Source organism: Manis javanica, chromosome 16, assembly GCF_040802235.1.
Source record: "Manis javanica isolate MJ-LG chromosome 16, MJ_LKY, whole genome shotgun sequence".
In the NCBI taxonomy this organism is placed as follows: Eukaryota; Metazoa; Chordata; class Mammalia; order Pholidota; family Manidae; genus Manis; species Manis javanica.
Window position 1 is genome coordinate 44,211,698 of NC_133171.1, and position 19,624 is coordinate 44,231,321.

General features: G+C 39.1%; 1 protein-coding gene across 3 annotated transcripts in view; it reads left to right on the plus strand.

The window, feature by feature from the left end:
• Nucleotides 1-19,409, plus strand: part of SUPT3H (SPT3 homolog, SAGA and STAGA complex component) — a 478,840-nt gene extending 459,431 nt beyond the window's left edge. For all 3 annotated transcript variants that reach the window (XM_037016080.2, XM_037015978.2, XM_037016049.2), the window contains one exon: nucleotides 19,271-19,409. In XM_037016080.2, the coding sequence (XP_036871975.1) occupies nucleotides 19,271-19,312 (42 nt within the window). In that variant the 3' untranslated portion in view covers nucleotides 19,313-19,409. The remainder of the gene's footprint in view (nucleotides 1-19,270) is intronic.
• The last annotated feature ends 215 nt before the right edge of the window (nucleotides 19,410-19,624 follow it).

Below are 19,624 nucleotides of genomic sequence, written 5' to 3' on the forward strand. Positions count from 1 at the left end.
ATAACAAAAAAAAAATGCTAATTCTTCTCTCCTGTCCCTTGTATCACTGCTGTCATTCATTTCACTTATATGTAAGTATACATAAGTATGCATAAGTATATATGCAACATTATTAAATACATTGTTGCTGTTGTTTTGAACAAACCAGTTGTCTATTCAATCAATTAAGAATAAAAGTAAAATTTTTCCTATTTTCATTTATTCCTTCCCCGGTGTTCTTTTATTCTTTATGTAGATCCAAGTTTGGAACCTATATCATTTTATTTTTGTGAAGAACTTCCTTCTTTTAACATTTCCTGCAAAGCAGGGGTACTGGCAAAAAATAAAAAATAAAACCCTCAAGTTTTGTTTGTCTGAGAAAGTTCTTATTTCTCCTTCACTTTTAAAGGAATTATATCACAGGGTACAGTAACCTAGATTTAATAGGCCCTGTAATTTTGTCTCTTTCTCTCAGCATTTTAAAAATTCGACTCCACTTTACTCTTGCTTCATTGTTTCTGAAGAAACTCAGATGTAATTCTTATCTTTGCCCCTCCCTCGGTAAGGTGTTTTTCCCTCCGTCATCTATCAAATTTTTTTTGATTTTCTGTGTTTGAATATGATATGCCTAGGGGTAGTTTTGTTTGTTTTTCATTTATCCTGTTTGGACTTCTCTGAGCTCCCTGACTCTTCCAGTGGTTTGGTGTCTAACATTAATTTAGGAAATTTTTCAGTCATTCATTTTCAAATATTTCTTCAGTTCCTTTCTCACTTTATTTGTCTTCTGGGATTCCCATTATGCACATGTTATACCATTTATACTTGTGTTTCACCATCACAGTTCTTGGATATTCTGTTCTGTTTTTTCCAATCTTTTTACTCTTCACTTTTCAGTTTTGGAGGTTTATAGTGAGATATCCTCAAGCTCAGAGCGTCTTTCTTCAGCCAAATCCAGTCTGCTAAGAATCCCATCAAATAAAGGCATTCTTCATTTCTGTTACAGTGTTTTTACCTCCAGCATTTCATTTTTATTAGATCTTAGAATTCCCGTCTCTTAGCTTACTTTGTCTGTCTGTTCTTACATACTGTCTACTTTAACCATTACCTTAGCATCTTAATCCAGTCTATTAATGCAAACATGCTTGTCATAAATGAGACTGATTCTGATATTCTGTCTCTTCAAATTGTGTTTTTTGCCTTTGAATAGGCCCTGTAATTTTGTCTCAATGGCTAGACGTGATGTGCTGGGTAAAAGGAACTGCTACAAATAGGCCCTCATTAATGTGGTGTCAAGATGTTCAGAGGAGGGGAAGCATTCTGTACTATGATTTGATCTTAGTCTTTTAGTGAGCCTGTGCCTCTGGACTGTGGACTACAAGAGTGCTTCTTAGTCCCACCTCTTCGTTAAGCCTTGTTAGGTGGGACAGGATGGCTGCAGTGGACTGAAGTTGGGTGGTTCTCTTTTCCCAGGTCAGACTCTGGTAAAATCCCAACAGGCTAGGTTCTCCTGAGGATAGACCTTGTTAAGAACATAATGCTCTGGCATATTTTAAATGGTTTCCCCCCTTTCCTGCCCAAACAATGAGATTTTTCTGTATATTCACTGTGAGAATCTGGTACAACTCCAGGAGGTAAAAGTCACAAGAGGGCAGGACCCCTTTCCCCAACTCACAGGGACTGACTTCCCCTGGAGTTTTATCTCCCAGATTTCTCTACACTGAGCTTCTGGCAATTTGTTGATGCAAGTTCAGGTTTCCCTACTTTGGCACTGGTTTCCCCAGAGATTTCTGCTTGTAGATTTGTGTTACAGTAAGTTGTGATCCTCTCTTAGGAGCAGTGGTTTGCCCTGAGACCTCATTCTCTTTTGGATCTCGAAGACTTGTTGATTTTTCAGCTTGTTTAGCATTGACTTGTTAGGACAGAATGGCAACTTCCAAGCTTCTCACATGTCCAACCAGAAACAAGAAGTCCTCAGATTATTTCAACTTAATATAAAGAGCTAATGTCAGGCCCTAAAGCATTGATTCAAAAGAATTGTTTCAAAGTTCATATAACATCCCCATTACTCATCTGAATTTTGATTAACCTTTCAGAGGTAGGTAAGGTGGGTTGGTGTCTTGGATTTAATATTTTTTGTGACAAGCATAGCCTAAAGACTGGCATTTGGGAATAAGAAAAGTCAAGTCTCTCTCTTCTGGGTCTTACCCAGAACACTTTTCTGTCCTGCTACCCATTCCCTTCCCATCCTTAACTCAGGTCTCAGCTGAGTATATTTTCCTTCAAGAAGTCTCCTGATCACCCCCACCCACCTCTGCTGCCTTCTTATATGGTCATAACTCCCATCACTTTTGTCATTTCTCATTCAGTATGTCACCTGCATTAGACTGCTCAACATGAAGGGCAAGAGCCATTTCTGTGTCATTGCTGTATCCACTGTACCTTGCACTCTGTGTTTTTGAACAAATGTTTTGCCAATGGGTTTCAGCCCCAGCCAAGTTCACTCTGGATTCAATGAGACTAAAGAATGACAATGGAATGTTCTTGGGGTGAAAGAGTTTATACCAAACTTTATTCCCATGGTGGCAGGTCAATCACTAGAATCCCATCCACTCAGAGTGAGTCTGCATGCAGCAAGCCATTCGCTGCCTCTGGGCCTATCTACCCATGCAGCCATCTCAGTCTCTGTCCTCAGCACTGCCACCACTCCAGTCTCTGCTCTCCTGCAGCCATGTGGCCATGCCACCATGTCACCCAGAGTACTGGGCAGAGCTCTTTATATAGAGTCAGTAACACCGCATTGCCCACACGTGTGTAGTGAGCTAGCTGACCAGGGCCAGGTGAGAATCCTGGCCACAGGAACCTTCACTTTATCTACAAGAAATAAGTAAACAAATGAGAGTAGTTTCATACCTGAGGTGAATATATCTTCTCCTGTGGCTACCATATGTGATTGATGTTAACTGCTGTGTCCTGATTATTCTGTATCATAATCTTATTTTTCATTCTTTAAAAAATCCTTAAAAACCTCAATTATAATTCATTTATTATTCTGAGCTGGTGTGTTGAACATTGGTATTGGTAAAAAGCTATTGCTATCCATATTCTTATACCTTGTGCTGTTTTTGATGTGGCAGAGGCCACTGAGGCAGTATTTTCTTTTTCTTTTTGTCTTATATCATTTTTGAAGACTTTGAAAATAAAACTGAGTAACATTGCCACACGACCAAGACTCAAAAAAAAATTGTTTACTATCTACTATAAATGTACTGTTAATTGTAGTTTTCAGTAGCAGAATTTTTGAAATTAAAATGTTTAGATGCACCAAAACAATTTAACTTTGTTTTAAGATTACTTGGATTCTCTTTTTCTAAACAAAGCAATTGGCTTCACTGATGCAAAAGGTTTTATTCCTGGGAGATAACAACAATTAAAGCCCAGACATGCTCCCAGTGAACATTGAGAACTAATATCAGAATAACTACTTGCTTTGCAGCCTTGCTTATGGTTGAATTATTAAGGTCACCAATTTATTTTTCTTAAAAAGTGCTGCTGATGGTTATCTTATGAGATGATAAGTGTGTGATCTAAGCCTAATTTTTAGGAGCTGAGACTATCCCAAAACCTGCTCTGATGGTGAACACATGTTAGCATTTCTCATTGTTGCCCAGAGGAAACTAAGCTACTTGCTAGCCAGATGCATTCATTCATTAGGTGATTACTTATTGAGCACCTACTTTGTCATGTATTGGACATACAGAGATAAAGAAAACAGCAAGTTCCCCTGCCTCCTAGACACTATGGGCCAGTCAAGAGAAATGGAGATTTGGGTTACTAATTTCTGCCAATTTGACACTTACTACCCATAGACTTAGGTGTATTTGCAGCTTGGTATAGTTCTAGACATCTTTGTTTTTGGTTGTCTAGAACCTGAGGTAGCTGAAGAAAGGTTTAATATTACTGGCATTAAGTTATTAACCATAGATGTGTTTAAGTATGCACAATGTCATGGGAAGAATAATTTGTACATACAAATGGTACATTTTTATTCTCATATAAAATTCCTAAAAATAACACTCACCAAAAACCTTTCCTCCAAAATACAGTGTTTTATCAGCCACTTAATAATTTTGCTCAAAAAAAATTCATAATTTGATTGAAATGACTTAGGCAATTAGAAATGGTAATTTTGAATAACTAAGTTTTAATTTAGAGATGCTTGAATTCAAAATGCTGAAATAGCTTAGTAATAAAACTGTAACAGACTTGGAGAAAAACATGCATAAAATGACAAGTTCCTCAAGATTTATGGACTCCCAATGACCTGAAATAGAATGAGAGTTAATGCTATGTCTTTTTACCCATTCTGCCAGCTAGAGAAGACCTTTTATTTAAAGGGCAGGGTTCCCTCCACTATTCTTAAATCAAGGCTCTTCTGTCTGACAAACTGTTCTCCATGATTTTCACAGGATATTTATAACATTGGGAAGTAAGCAAAATGTTTAATGAAGAGGTTTGCATGTTACAGTGCTAGACATCATATGGTTCAATTTAGATTCTCTAAAATATCAGAGTTAGAGTGAAATTATCAAAAGGGGAAAAGTCACATGGCATTGGTACAAACAAGATGTGCCTATTTGTATTTATGTTTGCTAATGAAACTCAGCCATGACTCCCACTTTGATTTTAGGAGGCTTAGACCACCATTCAGTTCTATTCATTGTAATTAAATCTTGCCCACACGCAAACAAGGGAAAAAGAAAAGGGGGCATATTTATCTTTTAAAAAGCTATTACATAGCTTTGATATGAAGCTCCAGAGCTTTCAGATTTATAGTATTAAAGCAAAACAATATGTCTGTCAGGGCACAGTCACCTCCTTAGGCAACTGAAAGGGCTGAGAGAGGGCTTAGACTTGAATCCAAAAACCCATGGAGGGCAGTGCTGTATTTGCGTGTACGAGGGGAGAGGAATTTGAGACAACTCGATGTAGCCTCCAGTGCGGCTGCCAGAAAAGAGGTAGAAAAAGGCTAGATAGAAGCATAACTGGTTTTTACTGTAAAACTTGGGAGTGAGGTGCGGCAGAGAAAAGGGCTAATTTAGCTGTCTTCTGAAACAACATTTATACATGAAATTCTAAGATGTGCCTACCTTCCCACCCCCAACTCAACTGAGTCTTCAAATAAATCAAACACTGAGGTTAACTTAGTAAGGAAGGACTAGTGAAAGCCTATTGGTTCGAGTTTGCTCCACTACCTCCCTACTGTTCCTCCCAGCAGAACCCAGCAGTGGCTGCAGGACCACCGCCCCTCTGAGCCCTCATCATCCCTGTGAGGTGGAGAAGAACGTTCAGGAAACCACTAGGCCCTTGGTAACCACGGTGGCTCCTGTGGCCCACAATTCACCCAGAATGCAGTCTACCCTACACTTAGTTAATTGGAAGTTAACAGTAGTTTTGGAAAGGGCGAATGTGTGCTCCAAATCTTTTTATTGTCCTTTTTACTATTGGATTTAACCCAAATTGGCCAGCTCCAAAAAGATCCAGGCAGCCCACATTATTTGCTCAGCCCTAAATCAGACACTGAGCCTAGCCTTAGTAAGACTTAACTGGGAACACATGATGTGTCACCCCCTTATATCAAAAAAAGTATATTTTGATACTCATCCATTTATCAAAATTATTATTTGGGGCACTCAGGGAAATTAAGTGATTCTCCAAGGAAGAACTAATCATATTGCAGAAGAGCCTGAAGTAAAACTTAAAGCTCATAATGGCCGGCCTTGTTCTGACTGTTCAGCTGTCCTGTTTTAGACATCATTAAGTCCTTCCCTTCCCCCAGTCCCTTCATGTTTGTTCTGCTCCCAAGGGCTCATAATCCGGAAAAACAATTTCTTTCCCTACCTCTGTTTTCCCCATTAAGGTCAGAGAAGCCAAATACATAGCTTTGGGCAGAATGAAAACCATCTAAAAAGAGCCCTGGACTGAGTCAGGAATCCTGGTCTCTCCCGCTGTGATCATGGATGGGTCATTTTCTCTGGGCATTAGGTTGCTCATCTGTTAAATTTGAAATTGCAATAGAGGTGTTCACAAGATAATTTCCAATTCCAAAATTCCTTTGTTCCTTGCTTGATTCTAGATGTAAGCAGAGAGTTTGCTCAGTTTGGTTTAGTAGGCTCAGTTTCCAGATTCCTTTTTCATTATGAAATGAAACATTGTATAGTGGTCTAAAGAACTGTGCTCTGAGACAATGGCATTCCGGCATCTGGGGAGGTAAAAGCCAATGATGATTCTTGTCTACAGATGGCCCACAAGTGAAAAACGTGAGAGATACAGGTAGCCCACTGCTGTCTGGGTGAAAGGCATGGTCTTAATTTTTATTTCTTCTGTATTAAATTAAATGCCAATATTAGGATTTCCATTGAGATATATTGTTTATAACCATGACAGATTCCAGAATAGTTCCATGATAAATGTTGATAAAACAAAAGCATTTTGGGTCCTATTAATGGCATGTTCATCCACTCTACCACCATTCTCAGCCCTGACTATGAATCCGGGTCACCTGGGTTGCTTTTAAACATTCCTAAGCCTAAATGCCATTCAAACCAATTGACTTTGAAGAAATGGAGGTAGGGTATCTATTAATTTTTGAGGCTCTCTGAGTGGTGAAAGCTCTCACACTGCTTTCTTTACTCTATGGTACTCTTAAAATTAGCTTGGAAAATAAGTGCTGGTTGAGAAGGTCTCCATACTGAAGATAACTTTGATTCAAGCCTCATCTCTGCACTCTAAAGTATTGTACCAGGCTGATCTAGTTTAAATTTGAAGTAAAATTTTAGTATGTCCTTAAAGTGGTGTTTAAAAATAATTGAGTTTTTTAGGGCCAGGAGAGTATGTATATCTAAAGTAATCTGGGAAGAATAAATTATGCCAGATTTCAGGGATTTTTGTTTTCTTTTTTAATGTAAGACAGTGTGGTTTAATGAAAAGCATACAGACTGGATTTTGAATCCCAAATCTTACACTCACTAGTCACATCACTTAGATGTACATTAGTTCCTCAGAACTTACTTTTATAACTAAAAGCTTGTACCCTTTGACCTACATCTCTCTACTTCCCTCTTCCCACAGCCCTTGGCAACCACCATTCGATTCTGTTACTATGAATCTGCCTTTGGTGATACCACACAGTGTATATCTTTCTCTGAATTATTTCACTTGGCATAATATCCTCCAGGTTCATCCATGTTGTTAGAAATGGCAAGATTTTCTTCTATTTTATGACTGAATAATATTCTATGTTTTATATATATATATATATATATTATATTCTAAATATTATAAATACACACACACACACACCACATATCCATTTATCCATTTAAGGGCATTTAAGTTGTTTCCATATCTTGGCTATTGTGAACAATGCTCCAGTGAACATAGGAATGCAGGTCTCTTGACCTGATTTGCTTAAGATTTACATTGAGATACTGATTTCATTTCCTTCAGATATATACCCCAGAAGTGGGATTGGTGAGTCATGTGGCAGTTCTATTTTAATTTTTGAGCAACTGCTTTACTGGTTTCCATAATTGTACCAGTTTACCTTCCCACCAACAGTGTGTAATGGTTCCCTTTTTCCACATCCTCAACATTTGTTATCTCTTGTCTTTTTGATAATAGCCATCCTAACAGGTGAGGTGATACCTCATTGTGGTTTTGGTTTGCATTTTCATAATGATTACTGATGTTGAGTACCTTTTCATGTACATATAGGCCATTTATATTTATTCTTTGAAAAAAATTTCTATTCAGATCCTTTGCCCATTTTTAAATTGGATTGTTTGCTTTTTTGCTATTGACTTGTATAAGTTTTTATATAATTTGAATATTAACCCCTTATCAGATATATGGTTTGCAAATATTTTCTCCCATTCTGTAGATTGCCTTTTCAATGTAGTGACTGTTTACTTTGCTATGCAGAAGCTCTTTAGTTTGATGTAGTCTACTAGTTTATTTTAGCTTTTATTGCCTTTGCTGTTCGTATTTTTATCCAAGAAATCACCACCAAAATTGGTGTCAAGGAGTTTACTCCGTGTTTACTTCTAGGAGTTACAGAGTTTCAGTCTTATATTCATGTCTTTAATCCACTTTGAGTCGATTTTTGTGTATGGTGTAAGGTAGTGGTACAGTTTCATTCTTTTGCATGTGGCTGTACAGTTTTCCCAGCACCAGTTATTGAAGACATGGTCCTTTTCCTTAGTATATTCTTGACTTTTTTGTTGAAAATTAATTGGCCATATACACAGGGGTTCATTTCTGGGTTCTGTTTTGTTCTTTGATCTATTTGTCTGTTTTTATGCCAATACTATACTGTTCTGATTACTGTAGCTTTGAAATTTAGTTTGAAATCAGGAAGTGTGATATGGACAGGTTTTTATATCTTTCTCAAAATTACTTTGGCTATTCAGGGTCTTTGTGGTTCCAAACAAGTTTTATGACTGTATTTTCTATTCCTTTGAAAAATGCCATTGGAATTTTGATAGGATTGAACTGAATCTGTAGATTGCTTCAGGTAGTACAGACATTTTAAATGTCTCTGTCTAAATTATTTCACAGTTAGCAGTATATAGGTTTTTCACCTCCTTGGTTAAATTTTACCTAATTATTTTATTGTTTTTGATGCTATTGTAAATGGGATTGCTCTCAATTTCTCTTTCAAATAATATATTGTTGGTATATAGAAACACAACTGATTTTTAATGTTGATTTTTGGACCCTACCTTTATGAATTAATCAGTTCTAATAGTTTTTTGGTGGAGTCTTTAGTGGTTTTTTTTTTTTATATATAAGATCATGCCATCTGCAGAGACAATTTTACTTCTTCCTCTCTGAATTTGATGCCTTTTATTTTTTTTCTTGCCCAATTGCTGTGGCTAGGACTTCAGTTAATATGTTGAGTAGAAGGAGTAAGAGTGGGCATCCTTGTCTTGTTCCTGTTCTCAGAGGAAAGGCTTTTACTTTTTTACCATTAAGTATGACGTTAGTTGTAGGCTTTTCATATATGGTCTTTATTATGTTGAGGTACATTCCTTCTATACCTGACTTATTGAGAGTTTTTATTATGAAAGGATGTTCACTTTAGCCAATTGAATTTTCTGCATCTGTTGAAATAATCATATGATTCTTACCTTTCATTCTTTTAGTGTGCTGTATCACATTTATTGATTTGAGTATATTGAATCATTCTTGCACCCCAGGATAAATCCCACTTGATCACTTATACAATCCTTTTAATGTGCTGTTGAATTAAGTTTGCTAGTATTTTGCTGAGGATTTTGCATCAGTATTCATCAGGTAAATTGGCCTTTCTGATACTGTGATTCATAATAAGAAATATATATTTGGTCTTCATCCCTTTTTCTAGTACAGAGCTAAAATGCTTAGAATTTTCTGTGTTGAAAACTATAAAGGTGTCTCTAGTTATATTAATGAAGTTACTTTTGGACCTAAGTACCTTTATACCTAATACCATACCTAAGGCTGCAGGCTGGTTGCCAGTGGTTGGTTCCACCCCCAGTCTCCTTGCTTGTTATTGGCCTGTTTAGATTTTCTATTATTTCATTATTCAGTCTTGGTAAAATTGTACATTTCTAAGAATTTATATCTTCTAAGTTATCTTAATTTGTTAGCATGCAGTGGTCTCTTGTAATCCTTTGTACTTTATCCATTGTAACGTTTCTTCTTTCATCTATTATTTTAGTTGAATCATCTCTCTTCTTAGGCTAGCTAAAGATTTGTCAGTTTATCTTTTCAGAAAACCAACTCTTTGTTTTCTTGAAATTTTCTGTTATCTTTCTAATCTATTTCATTTATTTTTTGCTATAATTTTTCTATTTCCTTCCTTCTGCTAACTTTGGGCTTAATTTGTTCTTTTTCTAGTTTCTTGAGGTATATAAGGTTAGGTAGTTTATTTGAAATCTTTCTTTTTTCTTAATGTAGATGTTTATTTTTTTACACTTCCCTTTTAAAACTGCTTTTGTTGTATCTCATAAGTTTTGGTATGTTGCCTTTCCTTTTTTGTTTATCTCAAGATATTTTTTAATTTCCCTTTTGACTTCTTTGACCCATTAGCTGTTCATAAATACATTATTTAATTTCTGTGTATCTGTGGATTTTCCAGCTTTCCTCTTGTTAGTGATTCAGTTTTATACCATTGTGTTTAGAAAAAAATACTTGCTAAGATGTCAACATTCTTAAATTTGTTAAGCCTGGTTCTGTGACATAACATAAGATCTATCCTGGAGAATGTTCTTTGTGCACTTGAGAATAATTTGTACTTTTCCATCCAGTAGGTTTATGGAATGTTCTCTATACATCCATTTAGTCTAAAGTGTGGGTCAAGTCCATTATTTCCTAATGGGTATACTGTCTGGATGATCTATCTGTTGTTGAAAATAGGGCATAGAAGTCCCCTACTATTACTGCATTTATTTCTATTCTTTCCTTCAGATCTGTTAATAGTCATTTAATATATGTAAGTGCTCTGATTTGGATTCATATATACTTACAATTGTTATAGCATCTTGATCAATTGACCCCTTTATCATTATATAGTGAACCTCTTTATATTTTGTTACAACTTTTGACTTACAGTCTATTTTTTTTCTAATATGAATGGGGCTATGGCTGCTCTTTTTGTTTTCCATTTGTATTGACTATCTTTGTCCATCCCTTCACTTTCAGCCTATAAGTATCTTCAAAGCTCTCTATGACATACAAGCATATAGTTGGGTCGTGTTTTTTTCTTTTTTTTTTTTTATTTATTCAGGTATTTTGTGTATTTTAATTGGAAAATTTAAACCACTTACATTTAGAGTAGTTATTGATAGATAAGGACTTATATTGCCATTTTGTTAAATATTTTCTGATTATTTTGTAGTTCCTTTGTTCCTTTGTTCCTCTTTCACTGCCTTTTTTAAAAAATTGATGATTTTTATAGTTATATTCTTAAATCTTTTTTCTTTTTCATTTGTATATATATTCATAGGTTTTTGTTGTGACCACCATGAGGCTTTCATAATACATTTTATAGCAGTCTGTTTTAAGCTAAAAACAACTTCCATTGCATAAAAAAGTTCTACACATTTACTTGCCCCCTCCCAACTTTGTTGGTAATGTCATAATTTACATGTTTATATAGTGTACCCATTAACAAAATATTATACTATTTATTTTTAACATTTTTGTCTTTCAACCTATAAGCTAGAATCTAAAGTGATTTATATAGTATTTTGAATTTGTCTATATATTTACCTTTTTCAGTAAATTTAATACTTTGTATCTGTTTTCATGTTATTAATTAGTGTCCTTTTGTTTCATCTTGAAGAACTCCCTTTAGCATTTCTTGTAAGGCAGGTCTAGTAATGGTAAATCCCCTCAGCTTTTGTTTGTCTGGGAGTCTTAATCTCTACCAACAAACTACTTTCCTGGGCAAAGTATTCTTGATTGGCAGTTTTTTCTTTTCATATACCAAATCATTCTCTCCTGGCCTGCAAGATTTCTTCTGAGGAATCTGCTGGTAGCCTTACTAGAGCTCGCCTGTATGTAATGACTGTTTTTAAACTTTTGCTGCTTTCAAAATTCTCTTTTTATCTTTGATTTTTAAGAGTTTGATTATAACACATCTCAGTATGTCCTTGGATTGAATCTTGTTTGGAGATCTTTAAGCTTCATGCATCTGGATGACCTTATCCCCAGATTTTGGAAATTTTCAGCCATGATTTCTTTAAATAAGTTTTCTGAACCTTTTTCTCTGTATTCCTTCTAATATTCCCATAATGTGAATATTGTTTCACTTAATGGTGTCCATAGTCCATGTAGGCTTTCTTCACTCTTTCATTCTTCTTTTTTTCCCCTCTGAATCAGTAATGTCGAGAGATCTGTCTTCAAGTTCACAAATTCTGCTTGACTCATCCTGTTGTTGAAGGTTTTTATTGAATTTTTTTCGATCCATTCATCATATACATCAGCTATAAATTTTGAGGGCTTTTTTTATGATTTCTATCTCTTTATTAAATTTGTTTTGCTCATGCATTGTTTTCCTAAGTTCATTTCATTGTCTGTGTTCTCTTGAATCTCATTGCACTCCTTAAAATAATTATTTGAATTCTTTTTCAGGTAACTTTAATCAAGTATCTTTAGTAGTGTCGTGTTTTCTTGCTTTTTCATGTTTCTAGTGGCTTTGCATTTATGTTTGAACATTGGAAGCAGAAGTCACTTCTCCCGGCCTTTTCAGCCAAACTTTGGAAAGACTTTCACCTGAAAGGCTGTGAGAGTTCTGGCTGGGTGGGCTGCCATGTCTCTGGTTCTGAGGAGGGCACAGTGGCATAGTATCTGTGCACCTCCCTTGTATTAGGTCAACATTGGCAAAGACTGTGGGGACTCTTCTGTCGTCTAGGGTGAAAGTGGAAGCAGTGTCTAGGGTTATTGGGGTCCTCAGGGTCAGGCTTCTGGCATCTTCCTGTTCTTTTTTGCTTGTGGGAGGAAGTTCTGACCAAGGGGATCTCTCTGGACACCAGGTCTTGGCACTAGCACTCCGAGTGGCAGTGGAGCCAGTGTTCTGGTGCACAGGTGAGCTTCTTGCGGTGATAGTGCAAGGTATGTGCAGATCTCCCAAGAAACTGAAGTGTGAGTCTCAGATTCACCACAGTGATTTGGGCCCTGGTTGGTGTCGCGACCCTTCAGGGGCCGAGGCAACACGCCCAAGGTCTTGATTCTTCTCTAGGCTTTATTGTCTAATCTCTCACGGTGGTTACAGCAGTTGTTGGGAACCTTTTCTCCCTCCCGGCGGGCTCCCTTATATTCAGTCACCCAACCAATCTGGGACAGTATCATGCGTGACCTTTAAGCGGATAGGTGTCACGCGCCACTCTAAGCGGGCAGCACGAGCTGTGCACGGGTATGGAAGTCTGCTGGGCCAATCCCCAACAGGGAAGAGGGGAAAGGGTGGTGAGCAGGAAGCAGGCGCCATCTTTAGGGCGTTGTCCAGCTAGAGTGGGGCTCAGCCTCGGCCATAGGCCGGGCCCCCACATCTCCCCCTTTATTGTTTTATAACCAAAGGTCTGTCGGGATCATGCCTGTCTTAGGTTGTCCAGAGTCTGCAGCATTCTTACCCGTCCTCAGGCAACAGACAGCTTAGGACTGCGCCCTGTCTTAGGTTGATATGCGCAGCTCCCGATCTTACCCGTCCTTGACTACTGATCCAGCATATTAAGCCATACTCTAGGGGAGATGCCTTCCTCTAGCACTGCCATGGCCTGCAACAGAACCTTCCGTTCTCCCCATTGCTGTTTTTGTATGGAACAGACTTTCCTCCCAAGCACGAGGAGGCCCACAATTAGCAATATTCCTATGACACCTACACCTGACCAGGCTTTGGTGGCGTTTAACATCTTGCCTAACTGTCTGGACAAGTTTGGCAGCTTTAGAATAATTATGAAAAGGAATACCAGTAATACACCCTCATATACATAGCCCACAGACAAAACCTCCCCCAAGAGGTCCAATTGTTCTTGAAGAAGGTTCAGTGGCCTGGGACAGACCATTCAGCATCTCTGCCGTAGGAATGGTGATAGTCAGCGCGGCGGTGGCTGCAGCTGCAGCTCGGCTCCGCCGTCGCCTGCTGTAGGATCCACGGTAGGAGCAGAAGCAGTGCAATCATCTTGTACCTCCTCTCCGGGGTTTTCCACTCTGCGTATCAGACATTCAGGCACCCAAACGGGGTTCTGCTGGTCCTGTGGAAAAACACAAACCGAGCCTCGGGTCCAGATTATCACTGGGTCCGGGCCTTTCCATGTTCCTTCCAACACATCCTTCCACAAAACTTTAGGCATGTGTTTTGGATTGGATTGTTGGCCGTGCCAGTCTGCTGCACTGCGGCCATTTTTGTCCAGTGTTCTAAAATCTTCTCCTATTCCCCGTTTTTGTTTATATAAGGCATTCTTGAGGGTGAGGTGGGTGCGTTCCACCATACCCTGACCCTGAGGGTTGTCTCTAGCTCCCTGCTGCTCTCATGACACAAAAGGATGTCATCCATATAATGATAGATAATTATCAGGGGAAACTGTTTACTGACAGTTTGTAAGGCCTTCTTTACATACACATGGTGGGGCTATTAGCCATGCCCTGTGGCAATAAACCTTTGACAGTCTCTGGGGTGAAGCGGGATGGAGAAGAAACAGTCTTTGATAATCTCCACTTGCCAGACTTTTTCCTAATTACAAAAATAGGTGTGTTCCATGGCGAGGTAGAGGGCTGGAGGTGACCAGCTGCTATCTGTTCTTGTACTAAAGTGTGGGCTGCTTCCTTCTTTTCTTTGGTGAGGGGCCACTGAGGTACCCACACGGGCCTTTTTGACTGCCATGTCCTCATCAGATGGCAGTCCCTGTTCAGATCCCCCTTCCGATGCCTTTGCGAAGGCACACTCTTCTCGTACTTCCTCTAATATTTCCTCCCCCTCTTGGATGGCCTCTCGGCAGCTTGGCTTCTGTCCTCGGCCCTAACCCTAGAGGCCTCCATCCCCATCCTCTCTCTAAAGGGGCAAGTATCCTAGTTATGATTTAGATGGACTACGTCGCTAATTCCGCGAACCTTTTGATTTCGTCGCCACTCTGCGAACCTTTTTATTTCGTCGCCGCTCTGCGAACCTTCACTGGTGCCTCCTCATTCCATATATTATAATAAACAATCTCACAAACACTAACAGGAGACACACATTACACATAAACACCCACCACAACTGCCTACTGTCTGCCCTGCCACTTATACTTTCAGTTTACTCGCCGATCCACTCACCCTCCTCAGTTCCCTCTCCCGGTCTGGCCAGCCGACCAAACGGCGTCCAGCAACGTTCCTGAAGAGTTACAAGCTCTACTTCATCGGGAGGCGCCAGGGTCAGCGGATCAGGTCGCGATGAGGTTTAGCGATTCCCGGGGTTCGGCACCACTCTGTGGTTACAGCAGTTGTCGGGAAGCTCTTCTCCCTCCCGGCGGGCTCCCTTATATTCAGTCACCCAACCAATCTGGGACAGTATCATGCGTGACCTTTAAGCGGATAGGTGTCACGCGCCACTCTAAGCGGGCAGCACGAGCTGTGCACGGGTACGGAAGTCTGCTGGGCCAATCCCCAACAGGGAAGAGGGGAAAGGGTGGTGAGCAGGAAGCAGGCGCCATCTTTAGGGCGTTGTCCAGCTAGAGTGGGGCTCAGCCTCGGCCGTAGGCCGGGCCCCCACAGTTGGGGGAACAAAGCAGTGCAGAGTCAGTGGTATGACAGCACATAGCAGCACAGTAGTGACAGCAAGTCACTGCCATGACTTAGAACTCAGGCAGCAGTACAGAGAGCAGCAGCCCTTCCTGGCAATAGCGGGTCAAAGCTGCAACTTAGAATCTTCCAGGTGGAACATAGAGAGCAACAGTCTCTCCAGTCCCATAGATGACAAGGCATTGTGGCATCCTGGTCCCAGAGAATGGGGCACAGCATCCATGGGGCTCCTACGAGCAGGTCTTACCACAGTGACAGCTCTGTCCCCTCAGTGGGGACTCCATGCATCTCCACTAGCTGGATTTGGTGTTGGTACAGAAAGTGAGGCTTCTCAGTAGCAAAGCTGAAAATGTCCACAGCAGTAACAAGGCTTCCTGGGGTACTCCTCTCCTTTTCCCATGGGGTGAAATCCCTCCAGGGGGTCTGTCTTTGCTCTGAGCTGCTCTGCACTGGGCGCAGGGGGGTGCAAGTAAAGTCCTTCCTATACTTTTCTACATGACCCTGCCTGTTTTTTGAGCTCTGCAGGGTTTCTGCTGCTTCTTTCCTATGGTTCAGAGCTTTCATGCAGCTCTTTTTGTCTGTCTGTGTTTTTTTAATATATTGTTTGTGTGAGGGAGATGCACTTTGGGACCTCCTAGCCTGCCATCTTGCTTATGTCAGTCCCTACAGTGAAATTCTTGTTTAAGATTGAGAGAGTGGAAAAGAATCGAGAAAGGTAATAGAATAAATGTTCAGTCTAGACATCGGGGAGGGGAGGTTTTATCTATAGTTAAAGCTTTATTAATTTGACTAATGGCACAAGTAGCACATATCACACAGTCATATTCAGCTAGGGCCTACAGGTGATGTTCTGTAGCATATTTATCTTTTTTTGCTTAAGATAAATATTGATCTTTTTGCCTTTTAGTATTTGCATTCCTTAAAATACACAATTTATGATGACCCATAAAAAAGCAAAGGTAAACCAGTTTACGAATTAAATGTTTTCTCTAACTGGTCCATATGTAGATAAGCACAAAAAAAGAAAATCATATTGGAAAAGTGCACACTCATGAGGCAACTTCCCCACCAGTGCCCAGTGCAATAAGTAAAATCCGTGTCTGCTTATCTAGTAGATTTAGTAGGTTTAGTAGTAGATCTGGTAGGTCATAATTTGGAGCCAAATGAATATATAAATGTCAAAATGGGAGCTAAATTAACCCTCAATTTTTTAAAAAATCCTAACAAACTACAATTGGTCCTTTTAAAGAAAAAACTAAATTTGCTGGTAACTGGAGTTGATAAAATGTCTGAGCTTTTCAACAAATTCACATAGAAAGAACTAGTTGAGAACAGAGTTTTATTAAATCAGAAATAAAGCTTAAATGGTATATATAGCATGTAGGAGCTGATTTGTGGGGAAAGTCTGATTGTGTTACTGATTTATACTTCTCAATAGTTGGGACAGGTCCTAGCTGTTTCTGGTCAAGGTCTGGGTTTTACTGAGAGTGTCTGTGAAATTAAAGAACTGGGAATCATTCATAGGATCTGACAGTAGAGAACAAGTGGGATACAAAATGTTTCGTGAGAATGTGGCCTCTGGAAGGGCCTCACACTAAACAATGTTTAAATTTAGTTTCAACATTCCCAACACAAATAGAGAGAAATTCACAGTTGACACAAAGATGAGTTGTCTTCATCCATTTTTCTTCAAAGTTGCTTACTCTGGAAAGGATGCCAAATTTGAGATGTTCCCATAATCACCCCACACAGACAGCATACATCCTTTGTACATCAAAAGGAGAGCAGTGACTCAGGGCAGAGGGCCCTAGGGGATGGGTTTGCTGAAATTGCTCTTCACTAATTACACATGCTTGTTTATTCTTTCTTTATTTTAGAATTAGAATAGGAAAGATTTAGTCCAAAAATCTGGGTTAGCTCCAGACTTTGGATTTCTCATTAAACTTGGCTACTTGAGGATCGATGTTCCTAAATAAGCCAGTAATCTTTCAGTGCTTGCAAACACTATTGATAAATCATCTATAATGGTGAATTGATCTTTGAAAACTGACCTTGTCAATGCCAGAGAGAACCATTTCATATTGCCCACCCTGGAAAGATTAAATCTGTTAATTTCTCAGGTGAACTCAGCCAAGACTCAGTCTTCTCTTGAGCCAAAACTTTTTTTCAAGCAAAGCTCACTTCAGCCATTTACCTTTAGGAGAAACACAGCTTTACTCCCAGGTTCACTTATCTCCATGTAAACCACGCCTGTGTTCTTAATATTATGCTATGTTAAAGGTTGTCACTGTGGTTGTAAAATTTAGAATATCAAGGTCAAGAAGCTAAAAGGGTTACTTTGGCATAAGCCTTCCTGTGGTCGGGGGCTCTTTCAGGGCCTGAGGCTCCCCTGCCTCTCATTGGGTCTGTCCATTCCTGCAAGTTATTTGTGGCTGTCTGGGGAACTCATTTAACACTGTCCTCCCTTGCGCAGTCTTAGGAGGGAGAGTTGGAATTTCCTAGTCCTTGTTAGAATGTTTGCTCCAATCTAGAAGTGTATAGGGATTAAAAAAAATTATATGGTAAGGAGCGAGTCTCACAGAGAGCCCTGAGGAATGAAACCTGGAAGGTGCCACTGTTTTTTCATCCTCCGTATGCTGATCTGGAGTGAACTGTGTAGCAGCACAACCAACTGATGAAATTCCCACCAGAACTCCAAAGCTTGACAACCATAGTAAAATAAACCCTGTGCAAGCAGAATATTTGGAGGGAAGGTTTTGAAGTTAATTGAGTTTTATGATTAACAGAAAGTTATCCAGAAAACCATTTTGGCTTCACCTCATATTAGTGGAGGCCTTTCTATAAAGCATGGGTCCAGTTTCCTTTTTTGAGTGTAATTAGAAATGTAGTGTCATCATTCTTTTTAGAATTAAACTCTTCAGCACCTCCCTAACATTATCTTAAAAGCTTATTCTATGTTTCCTATAATATGGCTATTGAAAATAAAGTAATTGAGCTGGAACTATACAGACTCCAGAATAGCATCAGAGTTATTAGCTTAAAGGGAAAAAAAAGTTCCTGCTATGAGATTTCATCATTTTTCTGGTTTTCAGAAAACAGACTGTAGAAAAATTCAATCTAATTGAAGGTTACGAATTCTCTGAATGTGACTGTTTCTAGTTTAAATAGTGTAAAATAAGGTGGTGAAAAGGGCTAACTTCATTCCTAAGTTCTGGATTTTAGTTCTGCTTCATTCTGGGTCTCATCATGAGACCCTGGACAGGCTTTCTCTTCCAACTCTGAAATGCAGAATATATCTCGGGAAGAAAAATCATGCAGTTTTTCTTGCTTTACTGAAATATATTCTTGCAATTAGTATCACTTTCCCATTTTCTTTTATGGGACTATTTTATCCCATCATGAATATCCATATGTACATATATGTATATAAAATTATGTAAAATTCAAGTTTTCCATAATTTCCATAATGTACAGAACTCCACAGAGATCACTGTATTTTAGGAGGGAAGAAAAGGCCTCTATTAGTGTCTGTTTCTAAGCTCTTTCCAGAGACTGTAAACGTGGCCTGGGAAGGCTATAATGAGTCAGTAGTTTATAGAGTATTAAGATACTTAATTAGCAGTGATTCTTGAGCATGTCCAATAGAGAACACATGTTTATAAAGGGCAGATTCAACACAACGTGTCTTTGGCCTAACCAACCCCCAATCAATTAACAAAATGGGATGTCTTATTTTACGTATCTCCCACTCCCCGAAAATAGAATCACTAACCACTTGTTAACCACACTGACTTTCCTAACAGACAGAGCGGTTGCTCTATCTCTGCCACCAGAAATGTTCAGATTAAGTTCCCTGTTAGATTTCAGCCAGCAGAGCCTACAAAACAGGAAGAAAGCTCTGCTTGCTTTTTTGCCTCCTTTCCTGGTCTGACTTGATGTGATAATTCATTGCAGATTTCTTTTTCTTTGACAGAGTGCCTACCGCAGGAATGGGATGGCTTTTCTGGCCTGCTGATGTGACTACAACTGACTGCAACAACAGGAAAGGCCATGTTATATTAAGGTGATTTCTGTTCCCCTCTTTGGACAAAATAAAATCCAAGTTTACCTTCTCTGTGTCCTCAGGGGTGGGTTGGTTTGTTGTGACTATCAACTGGCTGACTGCAGCTCTTTTCCAGCCCCCTGGACACTTAGTCTTGTTTACTAGATGGGCCAGCTAGCCAATTATTGGCAGGATGTTTGCCATAGTGTGTAGGTGGACAAGAATGCACATCACACAGTTTTGAAATTTCAATTTGGAATGGATTTACTTCCCTCAGCTCGCATA